The following is a 16,278-nucleotide window of genomic DNA, read 5'->3' on the forward strand; positions in this document are numbered from 1 at the left end:
AACACCAACTATATACATGCCAGCCGTCTAAAACTACATAGCACAACAATGCTTTTGCTTTCCTTCTCCATTCGTTGATGTGCACCACGTTCTAGCAGCAGCAAATGAAGTGCAGGAGGAATCCGACTCACAGAACTTCGGCGCTTCAACTCAACGTCAACATGAGGGAAAGTGGAGTGGAAGAGTCATCCGTACTTTTTCTTTTCATTTCTAGATATCCTCCGCGCCAGTCGTAGGCACAGTCAGCGCAAGCAACCCTTTCACGTTGTGCAGTAGCTTTTCCACCAAGTCCGCAATCTGACTGGCGCTACTGCTCGCCTCGGTCGCAAACTCCTCTTCTGCCTCTGCCGCTCCTCCCGCACCGTCTCTCCCTGATGCAGCCCGCAACTGTTTCCGCAGCCGCTGCCTTTCCAGCGCCGCTGCCGCCGCTATCGTCTCGTCCTTCGTGTAGCGTGCCGTGTAAGACAGCATCATCTGCAGCAGCTCCGGCTCCTCCACCACCCGGCACGGCGAGGCGGCCGTCAAGTTCAGCAGGATGCCACAACAGTTGTAGACAATGCGCAGGTCCTCGTGGCCGAGGAAGATGACGACGACCTCGTCGCAGCGATTTGCCTCCATCCAGTCACGGCCGGCGTTCGTGTAGCTGATGTTGCCCAAGATGCGGGTGGCCTCCACCGTCGCCTCCACGCTGTCTTCGAACAAGTACGCAGCCAAGGAGAAGCAGAGTGCGCTGCAGATGGTCGGCAGCCACTCCGCGTGCGCCGCAACGTCTCCTTCCCCTTCGACCGCGACCGCCTCGGCCAGCAGCTCAAAGCGGTTAAAAAAGTAGGAGAGGTTGCTCAGACACATGAGAACGTAAATCGCCGTCGTCTGCGTGGCAGGCAGCTCCCGCAGTCGCTGCAGCAGACTGACGAGAAGTGGTGTGACGTTATCGACGAGGTGCAGCGAGCATCTGGGAGACATGGCCGCAATGCCGAGCACCCATACAATGGCTTGGACGACAGGCGTGGGCGGCAGCTGCGGTGGTGCGCCGCTGTCCGCTGCAATATCGGCGGTAGTGCTCGGCCCCGCCAAGTAACGCTGGGCGAGGACTTCGAGGACGTGCGTCATGGCTGGTGTGGCGAGGTGCTCCTGCAGGGCGGCGCTGCCCTCCGCGACACGGGCCACGACACCGCACACACGCGACACGAACAGCTCAATGGACGCCTTCGTCGTCGCATCCGCGTGCAAACGCATCTGCGTGAGCAGCGCGTGCGCCGCGGCGTCCAGCAGCGTCGTCCCCATCTCTCGCATGTCGTGCAGACACTCCTCGTCGAACGTTAGCTTCACCAATGCCCGTGCGGCAGACTCCGCCGTGGCGCTGTCAGTGGACCCGACCTGCAGCATTGACACGAGGGTGTGGAGTACACCGCTGGCGCGCAGCGACGCGGCGTGAAACTGCGCCAGGAGGCGGTACAAAGAGCCAATTACGGGAAGAAGCGAAACGGTAGGCACAGACGACGCCGTTGTGACTGCTTGTTGCTCCAGAGCGTCCGCGCTGAGCTGCTGCAGGTTGCTGAGCAGACCGCGCGACAAAAGGTGCGTCGTGAGAGCCTTCAGAGCATTTAACGGTGTCGGCTGCTGCCGCTGACCTCCTTCACCGCCGTTGCCGTGTCGCAGTAGACTTAACGGGGAGCCTTGGGAGATGCGAAAGCTGCTGATGGGAGAATGAGAGCCCGGCTGACTTGGCGAGCCTGCTGCAACGCGGTGCAGGGAGGCGGTGGACGACATCAACGAAGCCGACAGCACTCGTTGCTGGCCCTGTGCTGCTTTGTCCGTGACATCATCCGCTAAGCCGTGCCCGCGAATCATGTCTTGCTCACTGTTGTTGCTCGCACTTACACCGAGACTCGACGAAGGCGATCCCGCCGCTTGACCACTCGCGCCTGTCGTACTGGCTGAAGCAGCAAGGAACGCCTCCTCGCAGCAGCACGCAAAGATGTCTAGGATCCACAGCGTCCACTGCTGACGCCTGCACGCCACGTCCACAGCGGCGGCATCGCTGCGGTGCTGTATCGTGGTAGTCAGCACGTGCAGCACCTCCATCAACACCTCCACGATGGGTGACTCCTGCGCAATCCACTCCGCCACTCCGCACTCTGCGATGGTGTGCAGAGCCGTGAGAAGGGCGTGAAAAGAAATGGGCTCCGCGACGAGCGAGGATGGCGGGTAACTGCTCAACATCACTGCTGCCGCCAGCAACGCCACCTCGGCGTAGTTCAGTGGAGTGGACGTGGTTAGCGATCGACCGAGCGGCACGCTGTCGCCGGTCAGCGTCGCGTCGAAGTTGGCGCCTTCCAGCGCGGTGTAGTTGTCGATGGCGTTGCGCAGGGCGGCACCGGTCGGCCAGTATTCGCAGAAGTGCAGTAGGGTGGCTTGCACACAGGCCGTAGCGGCCGCACCCAGCGAGTGGGGAGCGGCAGCGACGGAAGTGGCGGCAAGCCACTGCTTCAGCTGCCCAAGCAAGTTGGCACAGTCCACGAGACCCTCCTCCCCCCGCTGCTGTGCGGCCGCATACAGCTTCGCAAACGACTCCGCGTCGAAACCACCATCAGTGACGGCGGCCACGGAGCTCGACGATGTGGCCGCGGTCGCAGGTGGTGAGGCGTTGCTGCCGAGACTGTGGGCACGCACATCAATCTGCGATGACAGCCCCGTCACGGGCAGCGACACCGGAGAGGAACGCTGCAGCGGCGAGGTCGAGGAGGAGGACGCAGAATGTGCCTCCAGAAAAGCGGAGGATTGCGGTGGTGGTGGCATAGGGGCCAGCCGCCCACCCGCCGGCAGCCGTCTGCGCAGGCGTGGTTCGAGGCCATGTGGTGGCTGTCGCGGAAAGCCAGCAGCGCTCGCCGCACCTCCCTTGGCAACTCGAAAACCAGAAGCAGCGGTGGTGGTATTAGTGCCACTTAAAGCCCCGAAGGAGTCAACCGGCGTCTCTGGACGAATCGGGTCCTGCACCGCGGCGCGGGCATCGCGCAGCAGACGAACAACGCGGCTGCTGGAGCCGGACGCGACGACTCCGCCGCCGCCACTTTTGCGGCTGCTGCTGGTGCTGAAGTCTGCACTGCGCGACGGTGGTGGGGACGGCACCCGGCCCCCGTGCAGCGATGCGGTAGTTGGGGCGACGTCGGACAGAAACGGCGTCGGTGCGCACGGAACGGCCTGGTACTGCTCGGGAAGTGGCTCATACTCAGCCGCAGGACGGCGCTGTGCTGTAGTAGAAGAAGTGGAGGAGGAGGTCGGTGCTGGCCGGCGTTGAGAAGAGCTCCGACTTTTGCTAGAAGGAGCCGGGGCCGCCGCAGCGGAAGCGGAGGAGTTGCCCGGCGTGCGCCGATTTGTGGAAAGGGGCGGCTTTGTTGGCCCGCCAACTGCTGGGCTGCTGAAAAGAACTAACTGCTGCGTGTGCAGGACGGTGCGAGGCGGCACCGCAGGTCCTGGCGGCCGTCGAAGTGGCCGCTTTGGTGGCATTCCCCTCCCGAGCACGCTATGAAGGAGCTGAAATATGTGCCGGTCTGGTTGAGATGCGACACACTTTGGTACGCGTTGGTGTCGGGTGTTGAGCTTTGTTTTTTTGTGGGGGAGGGGCGTTTTATGTGGAGTTCACGCTTCGTGCGTTGATGCCCTGCGATGGAGAAAAAGCGGCAACTCTAGCGGAGTGGTGAGCGAAAGCCGGGGGAGACCACGGGCAAGACACAAGAATGAAATGAAGGCTTGACGGACGGATATTGCCGTGGTTGCTTGAAGTCCCTCCTCCCCGGGAAAGAAGGGTAAACACAATCGATCTGCACACACGTGGACATGCAAGGGCGTAAGTTGCGCCTCCACTGTACAATTCACTTAACCGTCGCAACGCCGATGCAGTGCAGTCCTCGCATGAAAAGTCCCCCCAACGGTGCATGTTCTTTCCAACGGTCCATCCATCAAAGCAACAAAAACTTCATGCGCTCTCGAGGTGGCAGCACAAAATGAGGTGTAGACAACGCACAGTAGAAAAGCAGTAGCAAAGACAGCGCAAAGGAAAGGGTCGCAACAGGCGAGGCTGTAAGCTACAAGCAAGGGTATTCATGTACTTCCGTCGTACCTCAGAGGCCCATCAACTCTGTTCAAGGGCACTCCACAGTGCCTACACACGTGTTCCACAACACACAGTCGTTATCATTGCGACAACTTCGCGTCACAGCTTGCATTGCTGTAGATACGGAGTAAATACTTATCCGTCGACGAGCCCTCCGCGCTCACGACGAGCAGATACGGAGTCTTGCCCTCGAGCTCCACCAGCGGCGTCGCGATACCGCCAAAGGAGTAGCCGTCCGAGGCACACACCAACTCCATGGAGGAGTTGTCGCGTACACGGAAGAGACTAAGATTTGTGGCGGGCGCCCTCGTCGGCTGCCCTTTTGCCTCTGCGTCTGCCATGTCCATGAGCACGAAGAGTCGGCTCGCAAAAAGGCCCCGGGTGGGCAGCACCACCTGCACCTTGCTGTTCGTGAAGAAGGGATCCTCTTTCCGTATGACGGCGCCGGGTTTCATGAGCGAGAGGCTCAGCCGCGGGGCGCCACCGCGCAGCTCACCCCGCACGAGCGTCTCATGCAGTCCATTGCCCTCCTCGGGGATCTCCGTCAGCTTATGCGGCTGCGTTGTTTCTACCATGACGTCGTACTGACCGGGTGCACCCTTGTCCCACAGCGATGGGATGAGTGTGTAGTCGCCAGCTGGCAGGACAGGCAGCAGCGTCTGCGGGGTCTGCGGGTGCCGCACCGCACTCGACCACGTCTTGACGTAGTCGCCGAGGTACGCGGCAGCCTCCAGAATGTAGTCCCGCACGTCGGCATCGGCCGGGCTGGTCAGCGTGCGCTTCGCCTGCCGGGCCAGGTAGGTCAGCCGCGGAACGAAGCTGCTGAACTGCGAGGCGCACCGCACCACGTCGGAGACGATGTCGTGCAGCAGGTCTTTTAACCGCGTTGCTGGCGCGCTGCTGGCGTTCTTGATCGCCGAGGACTTCGGGCCGAGCACCACCGTGACCGTCACCGATCTCGCACCGCTCACGCCCTCGTCTGCAGCTGGCGGGGGCGTTGCCGCCAACGACGTCCCGCCTAGGCTCGAGGCAAGCTGAAAGAGAGCAGCCACGGTGCTCTCCAGTGCGACCGCCTTCCCGTTCACGCCGAACTGCGACGCCCGCGGGGAGGCGGCGTAGCCCTTCTTCATCACATTCAGCAGCAGCACACTCACGCTGTCTGTCTCCTCAACATCGTAGACGACCAGCGACTCTGTCTTGCGGTCCTCCGTCACCACGCTCACAACCACCTTCTTCGACTGCTTCCACTTCAGCTTGCCCAAGCTGCGGTAGCGATCGTAGCAGACGCAGAAAGGCATGGCGCTGTCCACCACGGCCCCTCCAAAGGCGTAGCGTGCGCTCTCCAAGACCAACTCCCCCTCCTTCGCACCGTTGCCCACGCGGCCGTCGAAACGGATGAGTTTGCGCGCCTTCGCCGCGTCCACGCCACTGCCGTTATCGCCGCTACCGCGGGGCCGCACGAGCTGAATCGCGCAGGAGCTCTCCGTCCCACTCACGGCCAGCCGCAGCGAGACGTGCGAGGGCTGCTCTAGGTGCAGGCGGTACTGCGGATTGAAGACGTAGGTCGCGGCGTCGGTGCGACCACCGCACGTCTTGCCCTTCACCCACGCACCCGTCAGCCGACTCGTGTACTTGAGCGCCGAGGCGGGGATCATGTGCATGTAGACGCCGGCGTTGGGGTTGCCCGCCGTCGCATTCGCCGATGCCAGCAGCGAGTTCGCGTCCTCGGTGGCGCTTCCGTAGTTAGCCTGGAGACGAGGCAGCCGCATCTGCTCCAGCTCGGTGTGCAGCGTCACAGTAAAGTTGAAGGGCTGCTGCACCCTCGAGGAGGTGCGGGAGACCACCACCACCAAATTACTCGACCCAGCCGGGCAATCAAAGCTGAAGGTGCGCGCAGAGGAAGAGCGATAGATGACATCGTTTAACGGCTCCACGCCGCCCTCGAAGTCCGCATTGGAGGCCAGTCGGCGGCAGTAGCACATCTCCAGCGAGCACTTCCCGCCGAGGTGCTGTGCCACGGAGGGGTAGTCCGTCACGTCGTACACCTTCAACGCGAGGTACGGCGTTGACTCATCGTCCTTGTCGTACTGCCGACCAAATTCCGTCACATCCGTGATGTGGCGGGAGAGAATTAAATGCATGCGCGTCCGCTTCGGCGCGTCCACCACGCCAATGTGCAGCTGCGGCATCAGCGCGGTGCTCTTCGTGTAGTTGAATGTGCCGTGGCACGCGATGCGCACCGGGCGACGCGGCTTGCCTTCCGAGGTGCGGTACAGCATGTACGGGTTCCAGCTCAGACTGCACTGGTCAAAGCAGCGGATGACGTCCTCGTAGGCAATGCAGAAGCAGCCCATCTCTTCTTGCTCTCGGGTGAGGTTGAAGCCTTTGCGGACCTCCATACTGATGTCGCTCGTGTCGTGCTTGCCAAACTTGCCGAGCCATTCCTGCTTGCCCCACGGGTTGCGCAGCAGCAATACACGCTCCTTATCGATGTGTTGCATGTCCAGCACCGCGTAGGCGTGGCCGGTAGCAAGACCCAGCTTCACATCCGCTGGCGGCATGTCGGACGGGGTGCTGACGGTGAAGAGCAGCGCGCCGGAGTTGAAGTTCTGGTAGAGGCGCGTCCACTGGAACTCCTCGTCAAACTCCGGCTTGCCGAACAGCGTGGAGTCCGGCAACCACCCGCTCAGCTTGTACAGGTCCGTGTAGCTCACGCTGCCGGGAAAGTCGTAGGTGCCGCCGCAGATCTTCACAAACGCCTTCTCCATCAGCGACACCCACAACTCGCTGGGGTCTGTGCTGCTGGTGCAGAGGAAGTGCTTTGAGTGCGTGCGAACAGGGAGACGGTCGTCGATGGTAACGATGCGGGTAATGCCGTTGACGAGCATCTTCACGCAATACTTACCCTTTGGGTTAATGATCGGGTTGCCGTCGCGGTCCTGCGGGTAGATGACGTTGCTAATGATTTTCGCGTTCGGGAAGCGCTTTTGATAGCTGGCGCAGATCATCAAGCTGCACACGAGCGAGCAGTCGCCAATAACGCTCTGTTGGATGTGCAGCGGGTCGGCATCGCGCACGATGGTGTACTCGAGGCCCTGCTGCTGGTAATCGCCGAAGTGCATCAGTTTCGCACCGGCAGTTATCTGCTTCCGGCACAGCTTCGGCGTAAAGGCGTCCTCCCAGACGCCCTCGCAGGGCATGAAGATGTTCTCGGCGCCGTAGCCCTCCTGCAAATCGTCCCAGAGAGGCAGCAAAATCGTGCTCGTAATGCCGCTCTTGCGCAGCAGCTCCATCTCTGCCGGCAGAATCGGGTTGTCCTGTAAGAAGCGTGGCGGGTAGCGGTCGTAGTACTTCTGCCGCATGAACTTCAGCGTCTCTGCGATCTCCTTGAAGTTGCCGGGGTTGTTGCGTTCTCGGCTGCCCTGTGTGTAGGCGTACTGCAGTACATCGACGGCCCGCTTCAGCTCCCCTTGTCGACTGAGGGCGATGGCGACCTCGATAGCCTTGTAAACCATCTCGGAGGTGCGGGGGGCAAAGTGGGCAGCCGCACCGAAAGGCTTCGGTGGTGGAGGCGGAGGTGGAAGACCGCCACCGCCACCAGAGGGGGGCGGGGTCCCCGGTGATCCGCCTGGCTTCCCTCCACTCTTGTTGGAGTCAGCCGGTGGAGGACGGGGAGAAGCAGGCATGGCAATGCCCGGCCCTGGAGAGGCGGACGCCGATGGACCAGATCGCCCAGATGATGCCGAGACGGTCGGCTTACTGGCGCTGTTGTCGCTGCTGCGGCTGCTTCCGTGACTGTTCGAAGCACCCGGATCAGCTGCGCTAATTTTGATCGCACCCAGCACAGCGAGGTCGTTGTCGATCCCGTTCGGTGGCGATGACATCAGCGGCGGTGGTGATCGCCCGCTGTCGCTCACGTCCTGCGGAGAGGCTGGGATCGACGCGTGACGACCCGGCGAGCCCGCAGGTGACGTCACGTTTGAGTCGGGCGGATGGCCGGCGTTGGGGAAGGCAGCGGCGTGTGCGACCTGTGCGTTGCGGTTTAACGCGCGCAGTCGCTGAATCCGCTTAGCGACGTCGCTCATGTAGTTCATCAGTGACTGTCGCTCCGCATCCGACATGTTGAGGTCCTGCAGAGCTTGGCGAAAGACAAAGATCGCTTTCGTGTAGCACTCTTCGGCTTCCACGTAGCGGCCGTTCGTGTCCAGTTGAACGGCGTTCTGCATCCACATCGTGGCCTCAGCGGAAAAAGAGGAGGGCATCTTCGTATGAATATGTTTTCTTCCTCCCGAGGTGATTTCCTGTTTTTTACAGGGCGAATCGAAATAATACCGGCACAAAGCAAGAGTGAACGGCGACAAATGAAAGGACAGCCGTGAGCAGTGCGACGTAGAAGGAGCAAAGTAGCAGAACCAGAGAAGGAGAGGCGTATGAGCTCCACAGCGATGTATTTTTAAAATGAATGATGTAGCTCAAATTGCCGCTGGCAGTCTCGATCGAGGTCTTGAAATCTCTTTCAGGTAAAACATACAAAAGAAAAGACGTGCTCCTCCTCGTCTCCTGCGTGTTCAGTTGGAGATGAAGAAATAAGGAGAAAATAATAATAATAACCGCCAGATCCGTTGTTTGTTGAACCTCAAGTTCTTTCCGCTTTACTCTTGGAGGAGCCCTAGTTTAACAAGAGAGGGAGAAAGGTGATAAAGGGACAAAAGAAGCGTAGCGGCAAACGAATCAAGAGAAGAGCGCTATATATATATTTATATGAAACGCAAAAGAGAAACAAAGAAAAGCAATCAAAAGCTATACACTTATACATACATATATAAAGAGAAAGAGAGAGAGGTAAAGAAGACAAAAGGGGAGTTGAACGGATGAGAACTGCTCAGCAAAATTATAGTTAAAAAAAAAAGGAGTTGAGGGTTTTCAATCAGGCCCCTTTCTGCAGCAAGAGGAAAAAAAAAAGACGGCAAGAGAAATAAGAAGGATGCTAATGGGCGATACCAAGCAAACCTTGAGCTGTAACACTAGACAATCTGCAGTCGGCCAATTCATTAAAAGGAAACAGAAACAAAACACGATGGAAAGCGGAAAAGTACGTTAGGCAGTGAGAGACGGTTTCATAAGAGCGAGGAAATGACAACGGGAAGGCATCAAGGCAATTATTCGCCATTTCGCCTCTCTTGCTCACCGGTCAAATCCGCTAATGAGCGTCTACTTCTTCATTTAGCATCCGTTTGTATCGCACCGGTTCAGCTGGCAGGCCGAGTGGCACGCTGTTTTGGTGGGCAAACCCACTCAAAACACTGAGCTAGGTCGGGAATGACAAAAAGTTCTTTCTTTCCTTCTTTTCTTTTCACAATAAATTGAAAATGCAGAGCTGTCTCGATCGGTGCTGTCCAGCAACAGCGTAGTCAACCGGCAACAGTGAACAGGAGAAATAAACCTCCGTCAGCAGCACTTGGCGAACGCGACACAAAGGCGGAGAATAAAGAAGAAAGAAAACAACAGCTTTGGAAAAAGAAACGTCAAACAGCAACTGCATCGGCACCCCCTCCCGCCCGAAAAAAAAAGGAGGTCCATCTGATTTGGGTGCGGTCCATCCTTGTCGACTATGTTCCCATGTTGGCAAAACGAATAGGAAACGAAATAAGGGGGAGGGGGGGGAGAACGGCTTCATGCGAAAAGCGAGACGGCCATGCCACTACTGCTGGCGCTGCTGCTGCTATCGACATCGCTGGAGGCATTGGCAGACATATTCGCCGCAAAAATGCCCCATTGAAACGTGTCCTGGAAGGGCGCGATGACCCACAGCGCGCTGGACGCTGGAAGTAGCAGCAGCAGCCCCAGCGTGACGGCAAGAAAGACGGCAGCTCCGCTCAGACTGTACAACTTCGCACGCTCGACATACCAGCGGATGGCGTCGCTCTCGTGCTGATAGTGGCGAAAGAAAATGTACAGCAGTCCCCACAGCCAAGGTAAACCGAAAAAGCCGATCCGATAGTACCACTGGCAGACCGTTTCGGCCTTCTCTAGTGTGAAAGGGCCGCGGACGAGCATTGCGACACAACCTAGAAGAAGCACGACGCACTGAAGTTGCTTGAGTGTTGTTCGACCTTCGTGGTATGCTTTTGCGATATTATTTAATAACGTGTGTGCGTGTGTTTAAGAGGAGACGACCAGGTAAAGCGGAAGAATTCACTGCAAGCGTGCGAGTCAACGACACGGTGCAGGGGGGCAGTGCACCAGAGTGAAGCTCCTTTAAGTAAGATCCACGCATATCTTTCCTCTTATAATCCTTGTCAAATAAGGTTGCGCAACCCCACGAACCAAGGAGGTAGCCGTCACGGTAACCTTTGTGGTCGCAGTGGAGAATGCAAAGAAGGCGGGTTTCTTAAGACTTTTTCTTTCGCCTTTGAAGCGGTGGAGAGTCGTAGTGTAGAATTACAAGCAAAAGGAAAAGAAAGAAACAATCGCAGCAGATCTTATTCGCTTGTTGCGCCTGCCGGCACGAAACGCATGACCAGCGTCAGCCGCCGCGTCAGTACGGCGATATCATAATGGATCCGCTTCGCTTCACCTGACGCACGACACTCAGCCGCTGATCCCCGCTGAGCAGGGCGCGACGTGGACGTGCGTTCGACGCGGACGCGGCTTCCGCGGCAGATGGGCTGTCCTTTTCATTTCTCTTCTCCTCCCCCTCGTCGTGCACCGGTTCTTCAGTACCTTTACCTCGCTTTCCTCTCCCTGCAGTCTTCCGCTGGGGGGCCACCATTGCAGCGGGGGCGTCTTTTTTTCTCGTGGCTTTCAACTCGGTTCGAGCACGCGCGTCGGTGCTCCGCTGCGCCGAGGACGTCGGTGCCTCCGTTGCAGCGCCGTCGGTCGTAGAAGGTGCGGCGGGCCGCTTCAGCCACGGCTCCTGAAATGGCGAGGCACCTGTCAATCCGAACCTCGCGGCGGATGCAGACGTGGTAGAGGAGCCTTCTCCTGCCGTCTCGACCAGAAACGACTCCACGATTTCCTCATCCGTGCGATCCATCAACCACGCCGCAAGGTAATTCGCACACAGCTCCACCAGCGACTGCGTGCCCAGAAAATCTGCAACGGAGATGAGTTCCAGCAGACGACGCTGCTGCGACGCGGTGAGAAGTACCGCAGATGCTGTCGACGGCAACGATGGCACAGTTTGATCGGCAGCTGTACAGCGATTTGCACGAGCTGCGCCATGGCTGCGGCGCCACTCATGGGGCAGGAGCACGCGTTCCACAAAAAATACTCCCTCTCGCGCGTCCAACGCAAGGTACGCGCCGTAGCCGGGTCCCTGCCCAACCGAGCGTGGGCCAGACCCACCTGCAATGTCCCGATGCGCCTCCGCCCTGTAAGCAGCCAACGACGTCTCCGAGACTGACGAGGAGGAGGACGAACGCGACGAAGAGGAAGAGGAAGAAGAGAGGAGGAGTGGAGGCGGACGTTGCAGGCGCACGTCCTCTGCGTCCACATACGTGCTTGCAGCCGGTTCGTTGGCATTCTCTGAAGTATATACCCCACTGGCGGCAACACCTACGGCTAAACCGTGATTCGCATCGCCTCGTGTCCGCTCCCCACGACCGTCGAAGCCGGCGTCCTCCTGATCCGCAGGTGTGGCACCACCGCGGAACGCCGACAGCGATTCCACGGTGAGCCGGCCCCGCAGCTCCTGTGCGTGTTGGGCGTACGTACGGTCACAATCGAGGGGCTTCACTTCGTACCCGACAGGTTCGCTACCCTCCCCACAACTCAGGTGCATCTCGCCGGCAATGCTGTCAAGGATCGAGCTGCTCAGTAGACTCTCTTCCCGTAGAAACGGTGCGAGCCACTCGTCGTCCGTCGCACGGCGAGCCCCGGTCTGCTGCTGCTGTTGCTGTCGGAGGTTAGAAACGCTGGTGTGGTTGTCCTGGCCTGCAGCAGCGTGCGTTTGCCGCCGCACCTCCGCACTTGACGATGCAGTTGTGGGGGAGACGACTAAAGAGCCACGATTTTCTTTGTTGCTTGTGGGTCTGTCACGCCCTTTTTCGAGCTCTGCTGACAGCTGCGCACGTAAGTCTAAATACTGCAGGTACGAGACGTAGTCGCGCACCGCCTGCGCCGAGCCCACCGGCACAGCACCTTCTGCTGCCCCCACTTCCTTGGCGGTTTGAAGATACAAGGAGCGTGTACACATGTACGGTGTGAGCGCAAACGTGTAGGCCACCTCATCTGCCGATATGAGCGTGAAGAAAGGTGGATCGGTAGTGGTGGTGGTGCTGCGGTCCGCGGCGGCCGCGTCTACAGAAAGTGAAGGCAGAGCATTAGAGTTAGGATGACGGCTAATCATGTAACTTCAGTTAATCTTCTTTTGTCGTTGTTGTCGGTAAGTGTACACTGTGAGTGCCGCAAAGGCCTTCTCAAATACTGCACTCAAAACATAGAATGTTGAACTAGAGCTTTTCTTAAGTGCGAACTCAAGCACGGAAGAACGCTTTATAGTTGTGAATAAGATGCGACGAGCACGCAGCGAATAAACAGGAGCAGGTACGAAAGCTTCACGGGCATAGGCGCGTCATGGAGCAGACAAAGAAGAAATTGCACTTCTTCGTTGGGGCAACGATGTAGAAAGAAAGCAAAAGACAAAGGTTTGAAGAAGAAGAGAGAGGCTTTGTCGGATGCTTGCTAGTCAGAGGAAGAAGCGCGAATTCGCGATAACGACAACGCGGAACTCCGCAACCATTGCCGTTGCATGAGCTACTACTTTTTTTTCCTCCTGCATGTGGCATCAATTCTGTGCTTCGTCTTTCGTGCAGTCCGAAAAAGAACAAAGAAAAAGGAAAGAGAAGCACCGTGTGGAGGGAACCGCTTCGCAACGACGTTGTCTCGATCACCTTTTCAAGAAGAAAAGCGGTTCTCCTCACTGAGAATGCTGCTGTGGTGAAGCAGCCAATTAGTTGCTCATCCTTGTGTACCCTTTGTTTGTTCTTATCGTAGTCGTTGTTTGGCCCTATTTTTTTTTACTTTCGCTGGAACTGTTTCCATTAGCCAATCACAGAAGAAATAGAAAAGAGAGTTGCGCAGCCACGTCAGCGTACGGCCGCTGAGCACGAAACCAGTAGTAGTAGACGTAGCCTCACATACAATACTGTTTCACGGCCCTTTCACGGTCACCTAAAAAAAAAAATGTGCCTCTCCAGCTTCCTTCCCTCGTCCTATTTTGCAGCTGTCGGAGACAAGAGAAAAACGACCGTGAGAAAGAAAGAAAAGGGAGAGCGCAAATCAATAAAATGAGAGACGAAGTCAGCGACGACAGAGTTAAAAGTCGATTACAACAAAAGTTCAAGAGATAAGAAATACTAGAAGAAGAAAAGAAGAAGAAAAGACACGCACGAGAGGATGACCGCCGATGATTACCTTTGTGTGTATGTGTTTTGGTTTGTCAACAACAACAACGGCAAAGGGGAAATGAGAAGCAGCGCAGCGATCGTCGAGTGTGATAGGCGAAGAAGATATTTTTAAAAAAGCGGAAAAGGGAATCTACGCGCTCAGCTGTTTACTTACTCTGTTTTTGTTCTTGTTTTTGTTTGTTTGCTGGTTTTTTTCTTTTCGCTCCCCGTTACTCACCCAACGTTAACATCACACGAAACGATATTTCAAGAAAAGATATCATCGACAAGGCAGGGACTTCTGTGGCGCTACCGTTTAGAGTTCCATCAGCGCGATGAACGCACACTCCACAAAAACAGGTCGGAGAAAATGTACGAGACGAAGCTAGAAGGAAGAAAATAGAAAGAAGGAGAAAAAGAGAAGAGAAGAGAAGAGATGGTATCCGTAGACGGTAGAGAAAAAAAAAGAAAAATGACAATGAATTACAGAAAGGTTGGCAGGGACGCAAAGGGGAACAGTCAAATAATATATTACTTTTGTTTGTTGCTGTTATTGGTTTTCGCTCTCCCGTCGAGCTAACGATTCGTTTCTCTTCACGCAGTTAACAACAAAAAAGGGAAAAAAAGAGGAGAAATTATTCACAGCAAATCATTATGAAACAAACGAGAAGTAAATAATTCGAAAAAAGAGCAAGGGAGAACTCACCAATACGAAAGGAAACCCACAGTGGTCCAATTATATTCTTCAAAAATTAAGATAGGTAATTCCTCGTGGCACGGAAGAGAATACAAGCGAAAGTGAGAGGAGAAAGAATGCTGAAAAGTGGCGGTTGGAAGTAACCATAATAAAAAGAGATAAATCTGTAATACATATAGATATATATAATCGTAGAGAGAGAGAGAGAAAGAAAAGCCACCACTTCATTTTTTCTTTCTCACTTTCTGTTTAATTTTTTTTTTGGTTTAAACTCACATAACGAAAAGACACCATCTTTGTTCACACGCACTCACACAATCATATATATATATATATATAATCACACATTGTTCATCCAAATTTAAAAAGGTTCAAGGTCAAATTGGGAAGGGCGTTGCCAGTGTCTCTACTGGTTCATATGAGGTTGCTGCGCGCCAAGCAGCTCAAGGTGCATTTCACAGACTCTTTATCGAAGGCAAAAGACCTAGGAGGAAAAAATGGAGAAGGAGATCAACAATACGACTCCCTAAAAAAAAAAGGGAGGGGGAGTTCATTTCCGGCTTAAGAACTATCGCCACACAATTTGTCAGATCCGACGGCGGAAGAGCAGGAAACAGCGGAGGGGCAACAGCAGAGAACGTGCTGGCTTCGCCCGGCCAACGTCCCCTACGAGACACCGATGGCCTGCTGAATCTTGTGTACCCACATCTCCGCCTTTTCTGGTGGCAGTGCCTGGAACCACATCGTCTTCGAGTCCGTTAAATTAATCGCAAACACGCCCGGGGAGCACGCTGTGTGCTCCGGCACAAAGACCACGCTGTTGATGAAGGTGACTGGCAGCGGCTTCGTCTCCTTATCGCCCTTGCGCCGACTAATGACAAGGCCCCCGTCGCGCAGGACGAGGAAGCGCTCCTTCCACGTATTCGTGCTCTCCTTACGGACATACCCCTCATAGAAGACCGACGTGGAAATGGTGCCGACGTGACCGACAAAGGTGAACGCCTCTGGGTCGTTCGCATTGGTCTGCCGAATCTCCGCCACGTTCTCGTGGATCTTCTTCTTGAGGGTTTCGCTTACCAGCTGAGAGTTGTCCACGCTGGTCTCGAAATCAGAGAGCAGCTTCACCATGTGTGGCAGCTTGAAGAGCTGCGCGCACGACGGCCGGCGGTTCGGGTCGGCCTGCAGCATTATATTGCACAGCTCCTTCAGCTGACTACTGTATTGCGCCGGTAGCTCGCAGTCGCGCTTGTTCGTCATGACGGCCTCCGACAGTGCCCGCATGCCTTGCCCCACAAACGGGCGGCGCAGCGCCATCATCTCAAACAAGAGAATTCCCATCGCCCACACGTCCGCCTTCTTGCTGTACTTTTGGTGGTTCCACAGCTCCGGAGCGAGGTAATAGGGCGTGCCACAGAAGGTGACCGCCACTGGGCTGCTCACGGTGTTCTCGTACTGGTGGCTGAAGCCGAAGTCGCCAAGTTTGATCACACCGTTCGTCATCAACATGACGTTCGCGCCTTTGATGTCGCGGTGCAGCATACGGCGACGGTGGACGTGATCGACGGCCATGGCCAGCTGCACAAAGGTGTAGCCGACCTCGTGCTCCTCGAAGTGCACGTACCCATCCTTCGCACGCTGTTTAATCTGCATGTTCAGGTCACCCGCATCGGCAAACTCCATAATGATCAGCATGTACGGCTCCATAATGAAGTCCTCGTAGTACTTGATGACGGCGAAGTGATCGCACGAGGCCAGGCACTGTATTTCGGCCGTGGCGTACTTCTTATCCTTCTCCGACATCGCCGCCAGATCCATGCGCTTGGCCACGAGCAGCTGGCCGTCCGAGACACGGCGGACGAGAAGGGCCTTTCCAAAGGAGCCGGAGCCGAGCTCCCGTACTCGCTCGTACTTGCACGTGGTGCAGCCCGCGGGGCCGAGGATGTCCTTGAACTGCGTGTCTACCTCGGCGTCGTTCGTCTGCTGCGTCGACATTGGGATTACGGCCGCCATGGTGGAGCTGTGGTCTGCTTTCAGAAAAGGTGTTAACAAATATATATATATATATATATATATATATA

At 56.5% G+C, this 16,278-nt stretch overlaps 5 protein-coding genes across 6 annotated transcripts; all 5 read right to left on the reverse strand.

The window, feature by feature from the left end:
- Positions 1-210: 210 nt before the first annotated feature.
- On the reverse strand, positions 211-3,687 carry ABB37_04468 (hypothetical protein; the record flags this gene model as incomplete). 2 transcript variants are annotated; one of them, XM_015802156.1, is made up of 1 exon in its annotated part: positions 211-3,687. In XM_015802156.1, exon 1 carries the CDS (start codon positions 3,505-3,507, stop codon positions 211-213), a length of 3,297 nt encoding a protein of 1,098 aa, XP_015659557.1. In that variant the 5' UTR covers positions 3,508-3,687. The 2 variants fall into 2 exon arrangements, with proteins under 2 accessions (XP_015659557.1, XP_015659556.1); XM_015802155.1 differs by having other exon boundaries at positions 211-3,662.
- Positions 3,688-4,194: 507 nt separating this feature from the next.
- ABB37_04469 (calpain protease-like protein) lies at positions 4,195-9,148 on the reverse strand (the record flags this gene model as incomplete). The annotated part of the gene is made up of 1 exon (XM_015802157.1): positions 4,195-9,148. The coding sequence occupies exon 1, from the start codon at positions 8,374-8,376 to the stop codon at positions 4,195-4,197; it is 4,182 nt and encodes a 1,393-aa protein (XP_015659558.1). The 5' UTR covers positions 8,377-9,148.
- A 639-nt stretch (positions 9,149-9,787) lies between these two features.
- Positions 9,788-10,240, reverse strand: ABB37_04470 (hypothetical protein; the record flags this gene model as incomplete). Its single annotated transcript, XM_015802158.1, has 1 exon — positions 9,788-10,240. The coding sequence occupies exon 1, from the start codon at positions 10,169-10,171 to the stop codon at positions 9,788-9,790; it is 384 nt and encodes a 127-aa protein (XP_015659559.1). The 5' UTR covers positions 10,172-10,240.
- A 412-nt stretch (positions 10,241-10,652) lies between these two features.
- On the reverse strand, positions 10,653-12,721 carry ABB37_04471 (hypothetical protein; the record flags this gene model as incomplete). The annotated part of the gene is made up of 1 exon (XM_015802159.1): positions 10,653-12,721. Exon 1 carries the CDS (start codon positions 12,462-12,464, stop codon positions 10,653-10,655), a length of 1,812 nt encoding a protein of 603 aa, XP_015659560.1. The 5' UTR covers positions 12,465-12,721.
- Positions 12,722-14,866: 2,145 nt separating this feature from the next.
- On the reverse strand, positions 14,867-16,210 carry ABB37_04472 (putative serine/threonine-protein kinase a; the record flags this gene model as incomplete). Its single annotated transcript, XM_015802160.1, has 1 exon — positions 14,867-16,210. The coding sequence occupies one exon, from the start codon at positions 16,208-16,210 to the stop codon at positions 14,867-14,869; it is 1,344 nt and encodes a 447-aa protein (XP_015659561.1).
- Positions 16,211-16,278: the final 68 nt, after the last annotated feature.

Source organism: Leptomonas pyrrhocoris, assembly GCF_001293395.1.
Source record: "Leptomonas pyrrhocoris isolate H10 chromosome Unknown, whole genome shotgun sequence".
In the NCBI taxonomy this organism is placed as follows: Eukaryota; Euglenozoa; class Kinetoplastea; order Trypanosomatida; family Trypanosomatidae; genus Leptomonas; species Leptomonas pyrrhocoris.